Source organism: Myotis myotis, unplaced genomic scaffold (genome assembly GCF_014108235.1).
Source record: "Myotis myotis isolate mMyoMyo1 unplaced genomic scaffold, mMyoMyo1.p scaffold_m19_p_19, whole genome shotgun sequence".
Taxonomy (NCBI): domain Eukaryota; kingdom Metazoa; phylum Chordata; class Mammalia; order Chiroptera; family Vespertilionidae; genus Myotis; species Myotis myotis.
The window spans coordinates 13,070,037-13,092,156 of record NW_023416323.1 but is presented as its reverse complement, the minus strand read 5'-3'; the positions used below and the strand labels follow the sequence as shown (position 1 = coordinate 13,092,156).

Genomic DNA, 22,120 nt, shown 5'->3' with positions numbered 1-22,120 from the left:
TATAGGTCAGTGGTTGAGCGTCGAACTATGAGCCAGGAGGTCATGGGTTCGATTCCCAGTCAAGGCACCTGCCCAGGTTGTGGGCTCAATCACCAGTGGGGGATATGCAGGAGATAGCCAATCAATGATTCTCTCTTGTCACTGATGGTTCTATCTCTCTCTCTCCCCCTCTCACTTCCTCTCAGAAATCAATAAAAATACATTTAAAAGAAAAAGAAATAAATAGACCAGAGAACTGTGATAATATTCAAAACAACATTCTAATTTAAAAGTTTTAATTTAGCCTGGCTGGCGTAGCTCAGTGGTTGAGCAAACTGGAGGTCACGGTTCGATTTCAAGTTGGGGCACATGCCTGAGTTGTGGGTTCGAGCCCCAACGTGGGCATGCAGGAGCGACAGCCCTTGTATCAAAGAGTTGCCAGTTCGATTCCCGGTCAGAGCACATATGGGAGGCAAGCAATCAATGTTTCTTTCTTTTTTTTTAATTTTTTTAAATTGATTTCAGAGAGGAAGGGAGAAGAGGAAGAGAGGGGTAGAAACATCAGTGAGAGCGAATCATTGATCGGCTGTCTCCTGCACGCCTCCTGCTGGGGATCGAGCCCACACCTAGGCATGTGCCCTTGACCAGAATTGAACCTGGGACTCTTCAGTCCACAGGCCCGATGCTCTATCCACTGAGCCAAACTGGCTAAGGCCAATCGATGTTTCTCACATCAAAGTTTCTCTCTCTCTAAAAATATTTAAAAAACCAATAAAAACATATCTTCAGGTGAGGATTAAAAACAAAAAATGAAAAAAAAAAAGATACAAACATCCAACTGACCAAAGAAGCTCCTGGGCAGAGGAGGACAGCAATAGCAGCAGCAGGGTTTCAAGGTGGACTTTTGCTTTATGTGCAATATCAGAAGTTTTTATAAGAAATGTGTACTCGGGTATTACCTTTGTGACAAAAAGAAAACTAAAAAGAAATTTAAATCGTGGGGACAGAGCGGACATTCCTAATCCTCAACAACAACAGGAAAAGAATGCCCTTGGCTTCTAGAAGTTTCTAGAAAGAACTAGTTTACCCTTCCATGAATAGTTCCTCTCTGCATCTCCATCCAAGCTTATGGCAACACTCAAATATGGGTTTGTTGACGGTGGGTGGGTAAACAAATGTACAAATGAGTGACTATACAGCATTTTATGACAAGATAATCTGCAAATCCACAAACAATAGCAAGAATACATGACAGAGATCTCCAATAACATCCTATTGCTGATTTCTATTTAAAAATGGTAACATGGCATTTAGGTGGTCTCTTCCCTTAAAACTAACTGAAATCAATCAGAAGAATAAAATAAATTAAAAATAAATTTAAAAAGCTTAGTCAATGGCCACTGTCTCAAACCACAAACTGGAGAAAACAGCTGCCAAATCTATGAAAACCTGGAATAGAGGGAGTATACCAACAGCTGCTAGACTTCAAGCATGTAGATGCTCCAAAATTCACAAAGTGTTGCAGAGTTCCTCTGATGGGTGCAATGAGAACAAGGGCATGGACAGGCCCAGGAGAAGTAGTCCTTCCCGGGGAGGAGAAATTAAAGGGAGCCACTTGTGGAGAGCCTGCCTTTATTGTCCAGAATCCAGCCTGCACACTCCCACAGAAATTAAAGGCAGCACAAGCTGACATAAAGATCCCAAAGGATATCAAGAAAAGCGATAAAGCATAAGAAAGATATAAGAAGTAAACTGGCAGAAGTCAAAAAAAGAAAAAGAAAAAGGAAAACCAATACAGAAGTAAAAGCTATACTAAAAGTACTAAAACACAGTAACAAAGTGCTGAAAGAGATGCACAGAGTACACTAAAGGAAATCACATAAAGTGACAATGCAAAGAAAAACGAGGGACAGGTGATTATAGAAAATATAATAGACATGGAAACAAAGGGTAGCCAACAAATGCATAGCTAGTGTTCTCAAAGGAGAAAAGAATGAATGGATGGTAAAAGTAATCAAAGACAAAACAGGGGAGAGAAATAGTCCCTGAAAATAAAAAAGGAAATGAGAATCTTTGTCTGCTGAATTAAATTATAAACTAAATTTCAGGAAAAAGGACAGAAAATAATAAATGCCACCATTAATTCTGGAGATGTACTGAACTTCAAAGGATAAAGAGTGAACTTACAAAGGTATCAGAAAGAAAGATCAAGTGACTTTAATGTGAAAAAGAAAGCAGGCTTAAGTCCTTCTCAGCCCTTTGCTGTTACCCTCAGCAGTCCTCTCAGAAAAGGCTAAATCCCCCACTATATGGTCTCACAGCACCTGTACCCTTCCTTCGTAACATTTGCCATAATTGTAATTGGTTGCTATTTATTAGGTAACTATGGACTCTGCCTTATACTGCTTCTCCAGCACCTGGCACATACCTGGTACTCACTGGATGCTCAATAAATATTCGTTGAGTTATTTACCTGATCTAAGACAGTCTTCTCCACAACACAGTCCTGTAGAGGATGAAGAAACTGAGGCGCAGGGAGGTTATCTGACTTACCCAAGTCATACAACTGGGAAGCAGAGAAACGGGGAGCTGAACTCAGGTCTCTGAATGCCCATGGCACTGCTCTGTCCACGGGGCTCTAGCATCATGTGAACCGACCACAAGTTCAGGCACCCCACTTATTCCTTACTTTTGGGTGGCACCAATAAGAAAACTCCTGAAAACAAGATTTGCTTTGCATTTGTTAGGCCATTTCTGCGCAGGTGCACACATTCTATGAAGATGGTTGCCCAAACTACTCTGCAACAGAGAGAGGCATGAGGTATAGAGACTTATATCCAAAGTGCCTGCTTGGGTTGGTCTGTTCTTACTTTACTAGTTTTGACAACTCTTTATTTTAAAGGAAGTATGAATGATTCATAAAAAAGGATAAAATTATAACTTACCTCAGATTACAAAATGTCCATAGTAAATATAGGGAAGGAAATTTTACTTTTATTATTTAAATTAAAATGTAACCCACAGGCACTATCTTCTTCAGAGCTGGTGTTATCTAGTGATTAAACAGCAGTTTTACATACTCCACACACCCCTTTTTTTTTCAAAGATAGATACATATTTTTTTGTTTGTTTGTTAATCCTCACCTAAGGGTGTTTTTTCACTGATTTTTAGAAAGAATGGAAGGGAAAGGGAAAGACTGAGAAAGAAACATCAGTGTGAAGGAGAGGGACATCGACTGGTTGCCTCCTACACAAGCCCCAACCAGGGCCTGGGTTCAAGCCTGCAACCAAGGCACGTGCCTTTGACTGGAATTGAACCCAGTACCCTTCAGTCCGCGGGCTGACTATCAGCTGAGACAAACCAGCTAGGGCCAAAGATATATATTTTAATCATATAATAAACTTAAGAATATTTGGCCTGTTTTTTTAAAAATAACTTTATCTCTAAGAAATATTCTTAATAGGCACAAGGACTATAACACCAATTTTAATTAATAGGAAAAATTGGTCACCCTAGTCTGAATCCTGCCTCTGCAAGTGGATGGTTGGTTGGCAAGTCATTTATCCTGTTTCTTCACACACTTACCCCCAAGGGTGTGAAGTAAATGAAATGGTACATGTAGCCTGGCTGGTGTTGCTCAGTGGTTAAACATCAACCCATGCACCAATAGGTCACTAGTTTGATTCCCGGTCAGCGCATATGCCCAGGTTGTGGGCTCCATCCCCAGTAGGGAGCGTGCAGGAGGCAGCTGATCAGTGATTCTCCCTTTCTCTCTCTCTAAAAATCAATTTTAAAAAGATATTTAAAATGGTACATGGAAGCTGCCTAGCATATATTAATGCTAAGAAAAGGTCAATGCATCTTCCTCCGCTACTGTCTACCAGCCCCCAAGGAAAAAAAGAAACTAATCGTGAGACTATGGGAAATTGAAATCCCTTTCCAGTTTAAGGACCTTTCATTCATCCCATCTGCCAAGACAATGTAAAGGTTAGCATGAAACCTCTCAATTGCAATCAGCAGGGGGCATGCAGGAGGCAGACAATCAATGATTCCCTCTCATCATTGATGTTTCTATCTCTCTCTCCTTCGCCCTTCCTGTCTGAAAGCAATAAAATATGTATTTTAAAAAATGTGATTCAATATAGTTGAGGGTAATCAATCCTATCTAATAAAAGAGAAACATGGTAATTAGTGTACGGCCGCTACCCTTCCCATTGGCTAATCAGGGCAATATGCAAATTAACTGCCAGCCAAGATGGTGGCCGGCAGCTAGGCAGCTTGAAACTAACATGAGGGTTGCTTGCTTCAGTGACGGAGGACTCCAACGTTCCCCGCCTGCCGCTGCAGGCCTCTGAGCTGCAACTCTAAGCAACTATGTAACAAATATAGAAGCTAAACAAAACCCCAGAAACCTGCTTTAGTCCACCGGGCTTCAGCCAGCAGGATCACAACACTGTAAGCAAAGGCCAGAAACCTACTTTCAGCAGTGAGGCCTAAGAGCTGGAGCCAAGCCTCAAAGCTAAAGCTGGCCCAGAATAAAAAAAAAAAAGAAAAAAAGGAGCGGTTGGGAGCTTCAGTCACCCCCAGCCTGAAAACAGCCCTCAGCCCCTCACCCAGACTGGCCAGGCACCCCAGTGGGGACCCCCACCCTGAAGGGTGTGTGACCAGCTGCAAACAGCCATCATCCCCTCACCCAGGCTGGCCAGGCACCCCAGTGGGGACCCCAACCCTGATCCAGGACACCCTTCAGGGCAAACCAGCCGGCACCCACCCGTGCACCAGGCCTCAATCCTATATAGTCAAAGGGTAATATGCCTCCCAGCACCAGGATCAGCGGAGCCGAGAGGCCTCCCGGCACTGGGATCAGCATGACAGGGGGCAGCGCCCAAACCCCCTGATCGCCCTGCGGCTCTGTGTGTGACAGGGGGCGGGGCCACAACCTCCCTATCCACCCTGCTCTGTTCGTGACAGGGGAAGGCGCCCCAACCCCCTAATCAGCCCTGCTCTGTGCCTGATAGGGGGGAGCTCCCCAACCCCCTGATCGCCCTGCGGCTCTTTGTGTGACAGGGTGCAGTGCCCCAACCCCCTGATCGGCCCTGCTCTGTGTGTGACAGGGTGTGGCGCCCCAACCCCCCCCCCCCCCCAAAGGGCCCTGCTCTGTGTGTGACGGGGTAGAGCCATAACCTCCCCATCGGCCCTGCCCTGAGTGTGAGAGTGGTGGCGCCCCAACCCCCTGATCGGCCCTGCTCTGTGGGTGATAGAGGGCGGCGCCCCAACCCCCTGATGGACCCTGCTCTGTGCGTGACAGGGGGCAGTGCCCCAACCCCCTGATTGGCCCTGCTCTGTGCGTGACAGGGTACAGAGCCCCAACCCCCCTGATGGGCCCTGCTCTGTGCATGACAGGGGGCAGTGCCCCAACCCCGATTGGCCCTGCTCTGTGCGTGACAGGGGGTGGCGCCGCAACCTCCCCATCGACCCTGCCTTGAGTATGACAGGGGACAGTGCCCCAACCCCCCAATCGGCCCTACCCTGAGCGTGACTGAGGGTGGCATCACAACCTCCCGATCGCCCTGCTCTGTGCATGACAGGGGGCGGCGCCCCAACTCCCCAGTTGGCCCTGCTCTGAGCCCGACCAGGGGCTGCACCTAGGGATTGAGCCTGCCCTCTGCCACCCAGGAGCAGGCCTAAGCCAGCAGGTCGTTATCTCCCGAGGGGTCGCAGACTGGGAGAGGGCACAGGCCAGGCTGAGGGACCCCCCTCCCTGCCGAGTGCACAAATTTTTGTGCACCAGGCCTCTAGTATAATATAATCAATATGAATATACTTTGAACCTGCTAGTCTTCATGTGTAGTCACCATGCTAACACATGTTATAATGATGGTGAAAAAAGAGAAAGGAAAAAAGAAATTACAGTGCTGTCTTTTGCTATTAAAGAAATGGCACTAACCGGTTTTCAAAACCTAGGAGCACAGATTGTAAACCAGACCAGTCGGGCAGTGGCTCCTTCAACCTCTCAGTACCTCGGTTTTCACCTGTGATAGGTTCAAAAACGGAATCTACCTCACCAAGATGCTGGGAGGTAAATACATGTAAGAGCCTGAAATAGAGACTCACAGTAACCACTCAGACAATACCAGCTGCTATGGAGATAAATGAAGATACTCCTTTTGCCAGGCATGACTTAGAAGAAAGGTTGCAACTATGCATACTGATATTGGAAAAGTGATAGGAAAGTTAGCTTTTGGGGTCTAAGAAATGAACAGGATTACTCAGCATCAGAAGAAAATCTACACTGAAAATGTTGATGTTTGTCTTTGAAAGGTAAAGGAAAAATTTTAAATTTTAGCCTAGCCAGATAGAAAACGAGACTGGACACATTAAAAAAATAAGCCACAGAACAAAAGCCATCAAAGGTAGAAGAGTGAAAAGAAAGTCCTTACACATACACAATTTACTATAAGTTAATGTCGAGGTGCAGTGGAAATTCTGGAATGTGACAAATACCTGATTTCTGCGTGGCGTGGTATACACAGCATCGCCAGTTCTTCCCTCTTCCTTATGAGCACTGACTTCTGAGGACTCCTTGTTGCTAGATGACAGGTGCGAGTCAGTGTCCTCTTCCTCCCCATGGCCCAGCATTTCGAAGGATGGCAAAGAACTTCTTCCTGTCTCACTCTGCCAGTTTGGTCTGTATTCCAACATTAAAGCAGCCACTTACTTCACACTGGTACACGTACGTGTATTAAATGCACTGCCTCTGAGCCCCCACCATAAAACTACTTTTACAAAATACATAGACTCTAAAGGATTAAGTCATCCCCTATCCCATCTCTCTACACACTTTTTATAAAATATGTTTTTATTGATTTTTAGAGAGAGGAAGGGAGAGAAAGAGATCAAAACATTGATGAGGGAGAAACATCATCATTGACTGGCTGCCTCTTGGACACCCCCTGCTTGGGCTCAAGCCTGCAACCTGGGCATGGACCCTGACTGGGAATCCAACAGGTGACCATGGGTGCATGGGTCAACGCTCAACCACTGAGCCACACCAGCAGGCTCTCTGCACACTCTTAAAATTTCTTTCTAGTTTTTTACCTAGATTCTTACACTTATCACTGCATACAATACAATCTGCTTCACTGTTAACAAGTTTTTAAAGTCAAAACGTTATAAGGTAAAGACTCAAGTAGTTACACCAGTTTAGTCAGCCATTTCCCTTAACTGGTTTCTCCCTCCCAATTTTCACTGCTATAAATAACCCTGTAATGGACATCCATGTGCAAATAATCTCTTCTGTTTTTAGGATTAATCCTATAAAACAAACCAGATGGCAAACTGCTGAGTCCATGGTATAAACATTTTGTGGGTCTGCATGCATACCACACAAGATTATTTCACAAATCATTTCTCCACCCTGTGACTACGTTGGTAATAATATTCTAAAACTTGCCAAAAGAAATTAAATCTCACAATATAAATTTGCATCTTACCAAGACTAGATATTTTTCCATATATCTGTGTGCAAGTCTTAATTCCTCTGTTCATGATTGTCTGTTCGTGTCCTTTCTCCATTTATCTATTTTGCTTCTAATATGTCAATTCTAATTTGAAATTAACTTTCTTTTCTTCTAAAATTAAAAGCCTGACTTTGTATTTATTACAAATATTTTTCCTATTCTATTAATTTTTTTAACATACAGATGATTTTTTAAAACTTTCTTTTAACCATCTAGATTCTTAGTGTAGGAGTAAATAGCAGTTTTGATAAGATTGGATATAAGATTTAATAGTCTTATTTATGTATATATACAAATCAATACTTTCATTCAATAGAAATTTGTTTTGATATATGAATTAGGCAAAGCTGATTTTTCCAATAAAATTGCTAATCCATATACTGTTGAATCCTTTCCTTCCCTTTTAATCTGTGCAGCTGCCTTTACTAGAGATTCAATATGCTTCCCAACACTAGGTTCACGTCAGGTGTTCATGAACACCTCTATCACTGAACCTGTCCTCCTCTATTTTAACTACTTCAACTATAGGTTTTAAAATATAACGGGGCTAACTCTGGCCGGTATGACTCAGCACGCAGATTGTTGGCCCATGCACCACAGGTTCACCGGTTTGATTCCCAGTCAAGGGCACATACCTGGGTTGCAGGTTCCATCCCCGATCCCCACCCCAGTCAGGATGCCTGCAATAGGCAACCAATCGATGTGTCTCTTTCATATCAATGTTTCTCTCTCTCTTCCCTGCTCCCTCCCTCCCTTCTATTCTCTCTAAAAATCAATAGAAAAAATATCCTTGGGTGAGGATTAACAAAAAAATATATAATGGGACTAATGCAGCCTACCCCCAGGGTCAATATTCTTCCTTTCCAAATTTCTTCTGATGGTCTTAGCTGCTTATTCTTTCCAATACATTTTAGAATCTTGTCCTCATATTTAGCTCTTATTCAGCCAAAGTATAATTGCTACCAGGAGAAAAATAGACTATATTCAAATATCTAAAAATGGAGTCAAGATTAAAATGTAAAAACCAAAAATATAAACATGTCCTAGGAGGAAATACATGAGCATATATATAATGCTGTATATAATAGGGAAGTTCTTTCTAGATTTGACAATAATGACAGGAAATACAAAGAAAAGGCTGATACATCTTACTACATGAAACATACCGAATATTTGGCATATAAAAATATAAACAAAAACAAAATTGAATAAGCATGACAGATAAAAGGCGGGGGGCGGTGAGGGCATGAGCGGGGGGGGGGGGGCTAGAGGGTAACGTGGGGACAAGGACACATATGTAATATTTTAATCAATAAAAATATATTAAAAAAAAAAAAAGAAAAAAAAATATATTTTAAAAAAGAACAAAACAAAAAACCTCACTACTAAGCTCTAATCATAATCACACACACACACACACACACACACACACACACACACACGCTCCTCCTCTGCTCCTAGATCAGTGGTTCTCAACCTTCCTAATGCTGCCACCCTTTAATATAGTTCCTCATGTTGTGGTGACCCCCCAATTTCATTGTTACAAATTGAACATAATTAAAGCATAGTGATTAATCACAAAAACAATATGTAATTACATATGTGTTTTCCGATGGTCTTAGGCGACCCCTGTGAAAGGGTCATTCGACCCCCAAAGGGGTCGCAACCCACAGGTTGAGAACCGCTGTCCTAGAGGAAGCAGAATCAGAGATATGGTCCTTACTGATGCCTCAGCTCTGAGGTGGTGGCATAGGGCATGATGAAACTGTCATTTTCAAGGTGAGTCACGTCACTCTCAGACTGGGATATCCGTTGTGGCTGAGGAAGGGCAACAGTCCGGCCAGTCAATGTTGTTGCTAGAATGACTGCAGCTAGAGCAGACCTATGGACAAAAGCATCCCAGTGAGATGGTGAACAAAAAGTTAAACAACAGGATACATAAGTTAATCAAAACATACCATCTGTTCTACAATGTTTAGTGCATAACTACTGACCACAGGCCTGCAGTCTGTTATGTGCCTTCAAACAATCTTAATTCATTCTCACATCAACTATATGAAGAGATATTATTGTCACCTCCATTTTTCATGTAAATTAAATGACTTGCCCAAGATTTCTAAGCTAATAGGAGATGAAACTAGATCTCTAATCCAGGGAGTCTATATTCAAATAGTTTTTATATTAAAATAAAAGATCAGGCCCTAGCCGGTTTGGCTCACTGGATAGAGCGTCAGCCTGGGGACTGAAGAGTCCCGGGTTCGATTCCGGTCAAGGGCATGTACCTTGGTTGCGGGCACATCCCCAGTAGGGGATGTGCAGGAGGCAGCTGATCAGTGTTTCTCCCTCATCGATGTTTCTAACTCTCTATCCCTCTCCCTCTCTGTAAAAAATCAATAAAATATATTTTTTTAAAAAAAGATAAACAACTGTCTAAAGCAAAAATAGTAATATATTATGCAGTTTATAATAGATAAAATGTATGACAACAGTTACACAATGGATGGGAAGGAGGCAATCGAAGTAAATAGCAAAAGACTCTTACACTATTATTACTACACATGAAGTGGAATAATATCAAAGATTAATTTAAATGTTATTTTTTTAAAATAAAAAGATCTAGAAGTATGCTAAGTTTGCTAAAGCCATGTTGTTTATTTGGGGTTTATAAAGATTACAATCTGGGAAGATATTTCTGTAAATCACAGAAACTATAGAAGTTTTCTAATGAGTCTATAGCATGCTTGGCAGGATATGACCTGTTCTTTTGCTTTCCTGCTTTATAATGGGATGTAAAGCTAACCTTCTCATTATTGCTGCTGCTATCTAAACATTTAAGTTCTAATAACACTACTTAATGGAGCTGGACAGACCTTCAAGTGCATCGCAGCGATGCCACTGCTTGCCAGCTGTGAGACTTCAGGCAAATGCTGAACACTTGAGCTCAGAGAGATGCCAACAGGACCTCTCTCATAGGGTCATGAGAGGATGAAAAGAAATAATACTTCTAGAGCACTTACTAGATTCCTTGACACAGAGTAAGTACTAATAAATGGCTATTCTTATTATCAAGATCATACTAAAGGAGAAAACAAACACTAAAAATATTTGTGTTTTTTAATCAGGAGGCATCCAATATTCTAGTTTCAAAGAACACTAGAAGGTATCACCCTGGAATGAAATTTGTTCTCATTGTTAATAGTCAAGTCATGCATCCAGGTACCTACTGGATAAAAAACAGTCTAAAATTCTCCTATATTTATAATCTTGGAGAGCACAGCAGGGGCCTTAGCTTCGATGATGTATAAAACACAGTCATTAACGGATGTGTTAGGAGCACTGGAGGACGTGGGAATCCCAGGCCCTGGGAAGTGAACCCGCTTCTCATTCCCTCCCACAGAGCGGTTCTTCTGAAAGGCCGACTTACGTTTAAAGAGAAAATTATGTCCACAATTAAAATTCCTTTTAACATGCCATCAACTGGAATACTTGGGCTTTACTATTTTGGAAAATACTAACTGCATTCAGTTACAAAATGTGAGGAGTCCACCCCTGAAAGAGATAGGCCATTATCCCACAGAGAAATCATATTAAATTATGGAACCATGATAAATATTTCAAAGGACATGATTCTAATCACCCTACTTGTAATCTTGCCAGTTGGATCAGTTCTAGGACCCACCACTTGGCAACTGAGCACAAGGGTGACCTCAGTGCCTGCTCACCTGAGACTCACCTCGGTCTCTCTGGAGAGGGGTTGGGGCTGCGGGGAGGAGGTGTGCGGGGCACAGCTGGCTTCGGTGCAATGCTGGCTGCAGGTAGAAGGCCATGGATGATGTGTTTCTGCACAAATAAAACCCAGAACAGGTCACTGGTGTAAAGAATCACCTGGGTCCTGCCACCACCCCTCCCTAGGCCTGAGAAGGGACACTGGCAGTTCAGGGATCTAGCCCCACCAGGAGGCCCACTCCTCCCCTTGCTCATCTGGCCCGGCAAGCATGCCCACCCAGGGAGCACCATTACAGCTGCCTATAGTGGGGCCTTCTCACCTTTCCTCCTCAGAGCAGCTTTCCTGACCCCCAGGGGAGCCCCGAAGCACCTCGACTTGTCGTATAGCACTGCCTCCGGTGACCCTAGGGCCCGTGGTCGGCAAACTGTGGCTTGCAAGCCACATGCGGCTCTTTGGCCCCTTGGTGTGGCTCTTCCTAAGCCTTAGGGGTACCCTAATTAAGTTAATAACAATGTATCTACCTATATAGTTTAAGTTTAAAAAATTTGGCTCTCAAAAGAAATTTCAATCCTTGTACTGTTGATATTTGGCTCTGTTGACTAATGAGTTTACCGACCAATGCCTAGGCCCTCACTTGCCAACCCCCTACAGAACAGAAGCTTCCTGGGAGCAGGCAACCGTCTTGTCTTCATCAACCCTGAACTTTAGCACTTAGCACTTTGTTCTATACCTGTAGATTTTAGGTAGTTTTGATGATGCAGAATAACAAAAACTAGTTCATAACACACATTGAAAGTAGGGGAATCTGCTATAGGCAACTGGGAGTCTCTTAGAAGTTTCTGAGAATAGCCCAATCATATTCTGTGCACTAGCCATTCATTCACACCTACTAGGAGCAAAATACCATGACAGCAATTAATAAACCTGTCGACATCCTCAAGGAGGGAGAGTACAGAGGAAAACATGCAAAAACTTATCATACAACAGGGAATTATGGAATGTGCCAGGGGAAAGATAAGAAAAAGTGCTGAGGTGACCCAGGGAGGGAAGGGGGCCTCTTGGAGAAAACCACAGAGAAATTTAGACTAGATCTTCAAAGACGGCCACTGCTCTCACATTTGGGAAATATGAAGGAAAGCATTCTAGGAAGAGAGAACAGCATGAACAAAGGAATGAAGCAAGACATTAGTGGCACTGCTCTGGAAATAACAAGTATCCAGTTTGCGGGATTATAGCAATATAGAGGCATCTGAGAGGGAGAGGCTAGAACAATGGGTTGGGAATAAGCATGGGGATTGTTTCCATTGAAGAGTTCTGAAACAAGACTAAGGTGATCCTGTGGCCTAGTGAGGAGCACCCACTGAAAATGGCCCCTGGAAAGATTAATGAAGCAGTGGTAGGCATAAGGTATGGGAGAGAAGAGAGGTACAACCAAGGGGAACAGCCAGGGTTGGGGGCATCCTTCAGGAGGGATGGACAGACCTCCCAAATGTCTCCTGCAGCAGCCCTTCAACCTCCCAGTTTCACTTGCATGCCAACCCCAAGAACAGGCATTCCAGAGCAGTGTCTGCTGTATTCCTCTATTCTTTGTTTACCTCACTGTGGAGCACCTACCATCCCGTACTGGTCAAACAATTTGACAGTTTAATATTTGCCTCCTCCCCGACTCCCCATCCTCTTTCCCCACCCCAAGGAGATGCTCAAGGAGAAAAAAAAAAAAAAAGGTTTTCTTCACCTTTGAATCCTTAGGGGCTCACATCCAGTATATCCTCCAAAAAGGCCTCATGAGTTTTGCTTTTTTTTTTTTTTTTAATAGAGTGAATCTCCCATAATATGCTAAACATTTCTCACTGTACCACTATAATCATTTCCAGCTGTGGTCCTCCTACCTCAGCCTCTAAAACACAGGATGAACCCATCTCAACCCACCAGGAAAACCCTCATGGGCAGCCCCCCTCTCTTGATAACAGGTAAAGAGTCTAGTGTGGCTGCTAAGCTGCTATCTATTGGTTCCTACCAATGAACACCAATGAACCCAGATTCATTTCTTGCTGCCCCCCTCCTCTTCTCTACACATATTCTCTACGATGAATTACTTAAGGGTTTGTCTATCCTTTGTACAGTGTGGCTATAGGCTGTCAATTAATTGTGGGTGTCTGACACAGAGCAGGAACTCAATAATGCCAGGCTGAGTAAGCAAAATTGCAATGCAAAAATATGCCTCAAGTATGTCCTCCCTGCTTCTCAGCCTGTCTGAAATGCTCGCTGCAGGTGCGGGGGCTGCAAACAGGTAGCCAAGTCAGACATGCTTGCTAGCCTCGATTTAAAACGGAGTTCAGGAATGCCCTTACCAAAATGCTTGAAGTATTACGTTAATGGAGAACTGGATATAAGTAGGTTTGGAGTTTCGCCAGGCAAGCGGCGAAAGAGACAGCAGCACGGGAGTTGGGGTGTATACAGGAGTGATTATAATGATAGACTATGGAATTAGAAACTAGGGCTGGAAATGAGGACAGTGAGAACACTGGTAAGATCAATAGATTGGTTGTGCGGGATGGGGATGGGAGGTTTGTGTTAACGGATTGTTGGAGTCAGGTTACTAGAGCAAGTAAGTAGCAAAAAAGGGCAAAGAGCCGAAACCGGTTTGGCTCAGTGGATGGAGCGTCGGCCTGCGGACTGAAGGGTCCCGGATTCGATTCCAGTCAAGGGCATGTGCCTGGGTTGCGGGCACATCCCCAGTGGGAGATGTGCGGGAGGCAGCTGATCGATGTTTCTCTCTCATCGATGTTTCTGACTCTCTATCTCTCTCCCTTCCTCTCTGTAAAATATCAATAAAATATCTTAAAAAAAAAAAAAAAAAAGGGCAAAGAAATAGCGAGGAGCTGCTGCATCAGTTCAGGTAGATGCAGTTGGACAGGCCGGGGCGGGAACAGCTGCCGGATGTATTTGGTGGGTAGACTCTAAAGAACTTCTCACAGGGTGTCCGTGGTGGGTGGCGGGGAGGAATCAGGAATGACTCCCCAGGGGGACACCCAGCAGTGGGGCAGGTCTGTGGCGGGCAGGAGTGAGCTCTCCGACACCTGAGAGAAAGACGTGGGGAGACTGGGCGATTCCTGTCCGACTGGGGCTCACCCGGGATAAAGGATTCTTTAGAGCACAAAAGACCGGGGCTTTTCGAATGGTAAACCACTTCCCGAGGCGCCGCTACCTGGCCTCAATCTCAAGCCAAACCCCAAGCCCTCCTCCTTTAAATCCTGGCCCCCAGGCCAGGGCGCAGGCCGCGCAAGAATTTACTTACAAACTGGCTCTTGCGGCCTCTCGGAACCCCCAGGAGCATCTTTGCTGTGGGGAATGGTCCCAGCGGGTCTGGACCGACAAGCAAGTCTCCTCAAAGCCCAGGACCGCTCCCTATAGCCTGGTCCCCGCCCGCTGGCCTGGCCCCGGACGCTTTTTCTACTCAGGGGACTCCGCAACAACCACGTCTGCTACTGGCTCTGCTCTCTCACCGGCCAATTAGAGCCAAGGATACTTCATACCCGTCGCTCTTGGCAACCAGCGGGTCCCATTCAAAATCCCTCCGGGGCGGAAACGGTGCTGCTGTCCGTTCTCTTATTGGCCAGAGGAGATGTCGATCTCTGACGCCATAGCCTATCTCAGGCCCTGCGAGGCGGAGGGCGGGCAAGACAGGACTCGACTGTGGAGTCAGGGCGCGGATGGAGCTGGGGTGTGAGGAGTAAGGCAGGTGACGAAAATGGGCGCCTGGGCTTCCAGGACAGGAATCTCCTGGTTCTTAGGCTTTGGCAAATAATTAGAGACACTGACGACCGGCCCGTGCCGAGAGGCCCCGCCCCGGCTTCGAGTGGAACGTGGGGCCGTGTGCAGGACAGCCTTGCACTTCAGTTTTGCATTTCCCTCTATAGATCGAGCTCGCCATGGATAGGAACCCCCCTGATGGCACAGGCCCTGTGCACGTGCCTTTGGGGCACGTTGTTGCCAATGAGAAATGGCGCGGGTCGCAGCTGGCACAGGGCATGCAAGGTCGGTGGGCTGCCCTCTGCATAAACCCTCTCTGTCCTCACCCCACTTTTAAAAAACGTTCAACCAACTGCTACCTTTTTCATTCAAACTTATTTTCTTGTCTGCATTTTAAGGTAAAGTTAAACTTGTTTTTGAGGATGGCCTAGCACCGGTAGATTTTTACTTGTCGGTCAGATCCTGCATTCTTTATATCACAGAAGCCGATTTGGTGGCAGGAAATAGCTACCGAAAGAGGCTGGTTCGCGTTAGAAATGTAAGTACTGAATTGAAGAAACTGACATTGAAAATGAATTTCTAGTCCTCCTCCCTCTTGTGTATGGGATAATTTATATAAAATCATTGGCCATTCCAAGCACTTTGGAGGGATAGCTTTCTTAAGCTTGAAAGGAATTTTGTTACCAAATGGTTTACTGTTGTTTTTACTTTTCTTTGAAGTCCAGTAATCTTCAAGGAATTGCAATAGTTGAAAAAACGCCGACGAGTGAACAGTACTTCCCAGCCATACAGAAGTTTACTGTGCTGGACCTTGGGATGGTGTTGCTCCCAGTGGCCGGCCAGGTGGAAGCGTCCTGCATCATCATCCAGTTAGTAAGTACTGATTCCTACTCCACCATCAGAGCCCTGTCTTGAGGCTCTCAACTGGCCTTCCTGGATCTTTTAGCAGCTGCCCTTGTTATGGTCCTGAGTCCATCAATGCAATCTAATCATTCTGTGTGGCTTTATAAAACCTTTTTGAGGAATTTAAGTCCAGAAGCTGCCCCTGCAACCAGCTGAGCTTGATCCCTATTTTAGGCAACTGTGTAACAAGTGAACAGGTTGGAGACCTGATTTGAGACTCCCAGGCTGTGATGACTCCATCATTTATTCTGCATTGACGCTGGGGAAAAGGCCCAGCGGCTCTACCTCATCCCCACGTATCTTTTAAGCATTAGCATGCAGTGTGCAAGTTTATGTTGTTGTTTTTAAACCTCGCTGAAGATTATTCAACTTGATTGTATGTCAGAATTTTGCGGGGAAACTTTTCAAAACAGTAATACATGGGCCTTACCTCAGACCAATTAAAAATCAGAGTGTGGGAGTAGGGCTTAGGCATCAATCTGTCTTATGTTGTTGTTGTTGTTAAATCTTCCCCTCTGATGTGCAGCTAAGATTGAGAACCAAATTGTTCACAGATCCCTCCATGCTCTCTGCCACATTTTTTGTTTTAGTGTTCCTAACTTTCCTTGCTGGAGTGCTATTATCTGCCTTTCTGTATCCATAACTAACTGAAGACTGGGTTTCTCCTTTGATGGGCAGGTCCAATTTAGAGATAGGCATCACTTAATCTCATACAGCTGAAACATTTCTTAGTGGATCATAGGAACAAATTTGAATTCCTCAGAGTATGTTTTCATTGGTTTTATCCTAACCATTCTGAAAACCCAAGTTTTTATTTTTAAAAATTTTATCTCTTACTCCTTTGTGTAGTCATATGGTTCACCTTTCAATAATTTTGCTGATGAAAATTTGTATTCATGATATATGAAAACATTTGTAGTGAGAAGTTGAACCAAATAGAAAAACTGAAACAACTGTTAGTCCTCTAGAGGGTGCTCACAGGCTCTTCAATTTCGGTTTAGGTTCAAGAGCAAACCAAAGAGCCCAGTAAGAACCCTTTTCTCAGGAAGAAACAGGCTCAGCTCTCTGAGCCATTCTTACTTCGAACTGTGCAGCAGATCCCAGGAGTTGGGAAAATCAAAGCTTCCCTTCTGCTTCAGAAGTTCCCGAGTATCCAGCAGCTGAGTAATGCTTCCATCCAAGAACTGGAGCAAGTTGTTGGGCAAGCAGCAGCACAGCAAATTCATGCGTTCTTCACACAGTCCCGGTGACAGCTCTTCTCACAGCATCCACTACGGGTTCTACTTTACACCACCAACTACAGGATCTTGTTTTCATGTTTAAAAATCAAGAAAAAAAGATTTCCTCTCACAGCAACTAGTGACAGATGAGGTGAGGCCTGAGAGGAACCTGCCAGCTGCCCTGTGCTGCTGTGTGCTGTCACTTAAGTTGGTGCCGCCCTGGTTCTGCTACCATGAAGAGGGCCAGTGGCGATCTTCCAAAGAGAGTCCCTTGAATTAGAGACTCTCAGATTGATAAAAAAGCCAACTTGGGCAGATTTGAATGTGTGACCTTGACCTACATCTAATGGAAAGGTCTTATCAGGTTTCAGTGGTTATAACCTTCTAAAGGAGACAAACCTACAATGAAGCACTGTGTACCATAAGCCCCTTGTTCCTGGTGGCAAAGCCACTGTTCTTCAGGTCTGGTCTTAATATACCTGTGCTTCGAGGGTTGCTGCCAGTGTAAATACGTTGCACAGCCTTTGCGTTTCCTCCCTCAATCGCTTCCTTTATGGTGGCTGCACAGTTTGTTTATCATCACTGGGCACATCTGAACACAGAAAGCCTGGGGTGGTGAGTACCCACTTAAAGATAAAAAGCCAATGTGTGTGTGGGGAGAGCGGGAGGGGGAATGTGTTTGTAAATGTATAGCCCAACAGTGTGAAGATACACAGGAGAATGGCAGGGCAGCTGTGTCCAGAGAGATCTGGGGATCCAAAGGTACACTTGCCTCTTCAAAAAATAAATACTGCCCTCGCCAGTTTTGCTCGGTGGTTAGAGCGTGAGCCCTCGGACTGAAGGGTCATAGGTTCCATTCCCAGTCAAGGGTACGTACCTCAGTTGCAGGCTCAATCCTGCTCCAGTCAGGGGCCATGAGGGAGGTAACCAATTGATGTCTGTCTGTCTCCCTCCCTCCCTCCCATTCTCTCTAAAACCAATGGAAAAAATATCCTCGGGTGAAGATTAAGTAAATAAATAAATAAAATTAAAGATGCCATATGTTTTCAAAGATACTAAGATAACTTGAAAGTCTAGTTTTGTGAAATGTTAGTAGTTTTTTAAAAAGCCAAACAATGAAATCATTTGTGCATTAGGATAGAAACATTTTGAAAGGAGAGAATTAAAGTGAAAAAGTAAAAAACATTAACTCAGGCAAATGAATCTGTTTATTTTAAACTTTCCCAAAGGTGTTGCTTCCCTTTTGATACTGCACACTAGAGAACATTTTAAATTCTTGTTAATTCTCAAAATTAGATCTCAATGCTATGTTTTTAAACTATATAACTTGTACTATGTCAACAGTGAATCTTGTTAGAATCACGGTATCATCCACCTTATAGCATGAGAAATCAACTGGTAAGAATGTCATTTTAAAAAGTCAAATGAATCATTTACATCATTACCTTATAAAATTCAACCCATTTCAAAGACTTAAAATATACAATTATGTACTTTCTACTTTAAACAAAATGAAAAATGTTTTGAGTATCAAACAGTATATTATCTACCTTGTAGACAGCATCTCCATCTAACACTGCCGCTGTGTTAGCCACTTGTGAATGACAGGTAACTAGAAGGAAGGCTACTCCAAAACTGCTTATCTAATAAGTCATGACAAATTGGATACCAGGCTTTATCTGGAAATTGCATTCATATTATATAGAAATAGCAGTAAAATCTTGTCGTTTTCGGTTAATGAAGTACCCTTAGAAAGCACCTCTTTGTAACCTTTATGGTAATACTAATTTAAACCCATCGTTATGGTCCCTTGATTGCCTTAATTTGGGCTCATCTAGATTCTGAGTTAAGGAATGATCTATTACCGAAGCCTGGAAATTTACAAATAAGACCAATATAGGTAACCCCAATTTAACTTTGATGGTAACTAAAAGTCATAGTTGTAGCCATTAAAAATAGTCATATTTTCATTACTATTCTATTTACAATACTTTGTATAATAAATAACATGCAGCAATATGGTGACATTCCTTGAATAAATTTGTTTTCCACACATTTCTAGAAGTTTCTTGTTACTTTCACTCATAGACATCTGTTGTAAGGTTACACTGTGAGAAAACAGGATGAGGATATTTAGAAATTTCCCGTTATGGCACAAATATGAAGGCCTAGCCAGCACTGGAAATGTTTTGGGCCTGAGTGTTGTTTCCTCACATTAGTACATAGAACTGTCGGAGTTAAGAAGGCCGAAAGGAGACGGGAGCTTCTTCTTGACTTGAGGCCTGACAACCCCAACCGACGGGAGGCACAAGGTGCTGGCGGACTTCTGTCTGTTCTTGTTGGTGCCCCAACTCAAGAAAGAAAGCTTTTTCGAGATCTTCTTCGTTTTACCAGTCTTATCATCATCATCGTCTATGGCTAAGCAGATCATGGAGTAAGTTTTCTGCATTCCCACAGAGTATGTGGCACATTTATTATGCTGCATATAGAGAAGGAACAAAAGGGTGTTAGAAACCCTCAAGATATCTGATAAATGACTGCAAAGTCTGAGACACATTCTGCACTTACAGCATCCTCTTTAGGATTCAGTTGATATAATTCTGAAACTCAGGTGACTAATCCTTATATAGATTTAGGTTCTTTTTTTTAAAAAAAATATATCTTTATTGATTTCAGAGAGGAAGGGAGAGGAAGAGATAGATAGAAACATCAATGATGAGAGAGAATCATTGATCGGTTGCCTCCTGCATGCCCCCTACTGGGGATCAAGCCTGAAACCCGGGCATGTGCCCTTGACCAGAATCGAACCTGGGACCCTTCAGTCCGCAGGCTGACGTTCTATCCACTGGGCCAAACCAGCCAGGGCTAGATTTAGGTTCTTAAAAACAAGGACAATTTTTAAGGAATACACTCACTTTTTAAGGTTCTTATATTTGAAAAAGTAATACATACTCATGGTCAACAATATGAAAATACATAGAGTGAACAGTAAATGTTCCTCCTACTTTTGCTCCAGGCCCTTCTGAGTTAAACATGATTTCTGTTGCACTTTTGGAGATAATGTTCATATACAGGTAATGATATGTGCATAAGTATATGTCACCATTTGGTCTTATCGTAAAAGGAACACACTGTACACACTGACTGGTTTGCATCCTGCTTTCTTCACTTAATGTATCTTGGATTTCAGTCTATGCCATTAGGTAAAACAAAACTTCATTCTCTTTAAAGACAATATCGAATCCACAGTGAGGATGGCATTAACTTTCCCCCTACTTAAGTGGTATAGTCCTGTAGTATTATATATATTCATGTGGTGGTGCAACCATCACCACCATTCATCTCCAGAACTTTGTCATCTTTGCCACACAAAAGTGTACCTATTAAACCCAACTTTTAAAGGACGTGTAGGACTCCAATAGGAAATATAAAGGAACTTGTTTTCTAAACACGTCCATGTGTGTTATCACCTGCTTGTAAGGCTTGCCTAACATTGAGATTGCTTTGTTCACCAAATGTTTATCAAACATCTGTGTTCCAGGCACTGAAATTAGGCCATTTATATAAGTACACATACAATAGACCTAAGTGGTTGGGTACATTGTTCTTAATGTAAATCAAGGAATTTGAGTGATGCAGCAATAAAGGAGGGTATTCACTATAAAATACGTGGCTCCTTTGGATAAAATCCTGCTCCCTTTCCTATAAAACTGCCATTAATCCCATATGCTCTACAGGACCCACGTGCTCTCATTAAAAACAATAAAACAAACTCCTGGAGGCAGATTTAATGCCGCAAACATTTTTCAACTTTTACCTGCTTAAAGTCCATTAGACAGAATAACCCCTCCCTTGCAAACACCCTCAGTTCCCTTACCCAATCCCACCAGTGAATGTCAACTCTAATTCAACACTGCTTCCCCCAGGCCTGCATCTAAACAGATGCCCTCCTGGGGGATATTGACCAAGCTGACTGGCTTCCCTTGACATTCTAACCCTGACCCCAAAGCTTCACTGGGCACCTCATTACCGGGCACTCCTACATTTCCCTAGTAACTTTATTCCTTTTCTCCTGGATACCTTCTCTCAAGGCCCGCACATGCCCTCCTGATATCCTTGCCTTACATTTAATTCATGTGACCACAAAGACAAGCCCGCTGGTGTTCCTGGATCTCATGCCCTGTCTTCTCCAGGTTTTCCCTCCTTGCACCCCTATCTCCCAGACCTTTCCCACCAGCACACAAGCTTGCTGTTACCCACACACACACCACCACCACGTTCTTTGAAAAGCTTTCCTTTTCTCTTTTCCCTATGTCCGTCCCTACCCCCAGCTACCACCCAATGGCTCTGCTCCCTTTCACAGGTCTTCCCTCCCCCATTCACTTGTTTTCCATCTTCCTCCAGCATGCTCCCATCACATCTTCCTGGGAACCTCTGGAACTCTCAGGGCTTTATGGAGCAGGTTGAAATCATAGCCCTAGTCAACTTTTACATTACATGGATGGGGAAACTGAGGCCAAGGGAGGGGTATTAACCTACTGACGGTCACACAACTTGTTAATGGCAGAGAAGGCCTGATTCCAGGTCTTTTGATTCCATGCCTAGGATTCCACTATATCAGCAGTTTTCAAAATATGCTCCACAGAGGAGTCCTAAGGGATCCCCACTGTGATCCAGAGAGAAGGTGTTTTTTTTGGCGGGGGAAGACAGGGAATCAATTCAGCTAAGCACTCAGCTCTATTCTCTTTATTTGGTTTTGTTTGAAGAAAAGGGATCCCCACTGTGATCCAGAGAGAAGGTGTTTTTTTTGGCGGGGGAAGACAGGGAATCAATTCAGCTAAGCACTCAGCTCTATTCTCTTTATTTGGTTTTGTTTGAAGAAAGGTTTAGCAGTTAAAAACAGTGCTCATGCCTGGCTGGCATGGTTCAGTGGTTGACTGTCAACCTATGAACCAAGAGGTCATGGTTCGATTCCCAGTCAGGGCACATGCCCGAGTTGCGAGCTCGGTCCCCCGTG

At 43.7% G+C, this 22,120-nt stretch overlaps 3 protein-coding genes across 11 annotated transcripts in view; 1 reads left to right on the top strand and 2 right to left on the bottom strand.

Moving 5' to 3' along the window:
• The window catches only part of CEP89 (centrosomal protein 89), a 73,637-nt gene extending 58,972 nt beyond the window's left edge, over positions 1–14,665 (bottom strand). For all 5 annotated transcript variants that reach the window (XM_036346528.1, XM_036346530.1, XM_036346533.1 and 2 more), the window contains exons 1-4: positions 14,526–14,665; positions 11,234–11,340; positions 9,224–9,382; positions 6,485–6,668 (exon numbers count right to left, since the gene is read on the bottom strand). In XM_036346528.1, the coding sequence (XP_036202421.1) occupies positions 6,485–6,668; positions 9,224–9,382; positions 11,234–11,340; positions 14,526–14,564 (489 nt within the window). In that variant the 5' untranslated portion in view covers positions 14,565–14,665. The remainder of the gene's footprint in view (positions 1–6,484; positions 6,669–9,223; positions 9,383–11,233; positions 11,341–14,525) is intronic.
• Positions 14,666–14,909: 244 nt separating this feature from the next.
• FAAP24 (FA core complex associated protein 24) lies at positions 14,910–17,985 on the top strand. Of its 2 annotated transcripts, XM_036345072.1 has the most exons (5): positions 14,910–14,969; positions 15,148–15,265; positions 15,379–15,518; positions 15,701–15,853; positions 16,885–17,985. In XM_036345072.1, exons 2-5 carry the CDS (start codon positions 15,160–15,162, stop codon positions 17,131–17,133), a joined length of 648 nt encoding a protein of 215 aa, XP_036200965.1. In that variant the 5' UTR covers positions 14,910–14,969; positions 15,148–15,159; the 3' UTR covers positions 17,134–17,985. The 2 variants fall into 2 exon arrangements, with proteins under 2 accessions (XP_036200965.1, XP_036200964.1); XM_036345071.1 differs by having other exon boundaries at positions 14,920–15,265.
• Positions 17,986–18,293: 308 nt separating this feature from the next.
• RHPN2 (rhophilin Rho GTPase binding protein 2) overlaps positions 18,294–22,120 on the bottom strand; it is a 60,304-nt gene continuing 56,477 nt past the window's right edge. For all 4 annotated transcript variants that reach the window (XM_036346311.1, XM_036346312.1, XM_036346313.1 and 1 more), the window contains one exon: positions 18,294–19,582. In XM_036346311.1, coding sequence (XP_036202204.1) covers positions 19,319–19,582 — 264 coding nt within the window. In that variant the 3' untranslated portion in view covers positions 18,294–19,318. The remainder of the gene's footprint in view (positions 19,583–22,120) is intronic.

What these genes read in the sequence shown, in the direction of transcription:
- FAAP24 (XM_036345072.1), top strand. Translation starts at nt 15,160, where the DNA reads ATGGATAGGAACCCCCCTGATGGCACAGGCCCTGTGCACGTGCCTTTG. An exon ending in GCTGGCACAGGGCATGCAAG is followed by an intron (nt 15,266 to 15,378) that starts GTCGGTGGGCTG and finishes CTGCATTTTAAG; the next exon opens with GTAAAGTTAAACTTGTTTTT. An exon ending in GGCTGGTTCGCGTTAGAAAT is followed by an intron (nt 15,519 to 15,700) that starts GTAAGTACTGAA and finishes TTTTCTTTGAAG; the next exon opens with TCCAGTAATCTTCAAGGAAT.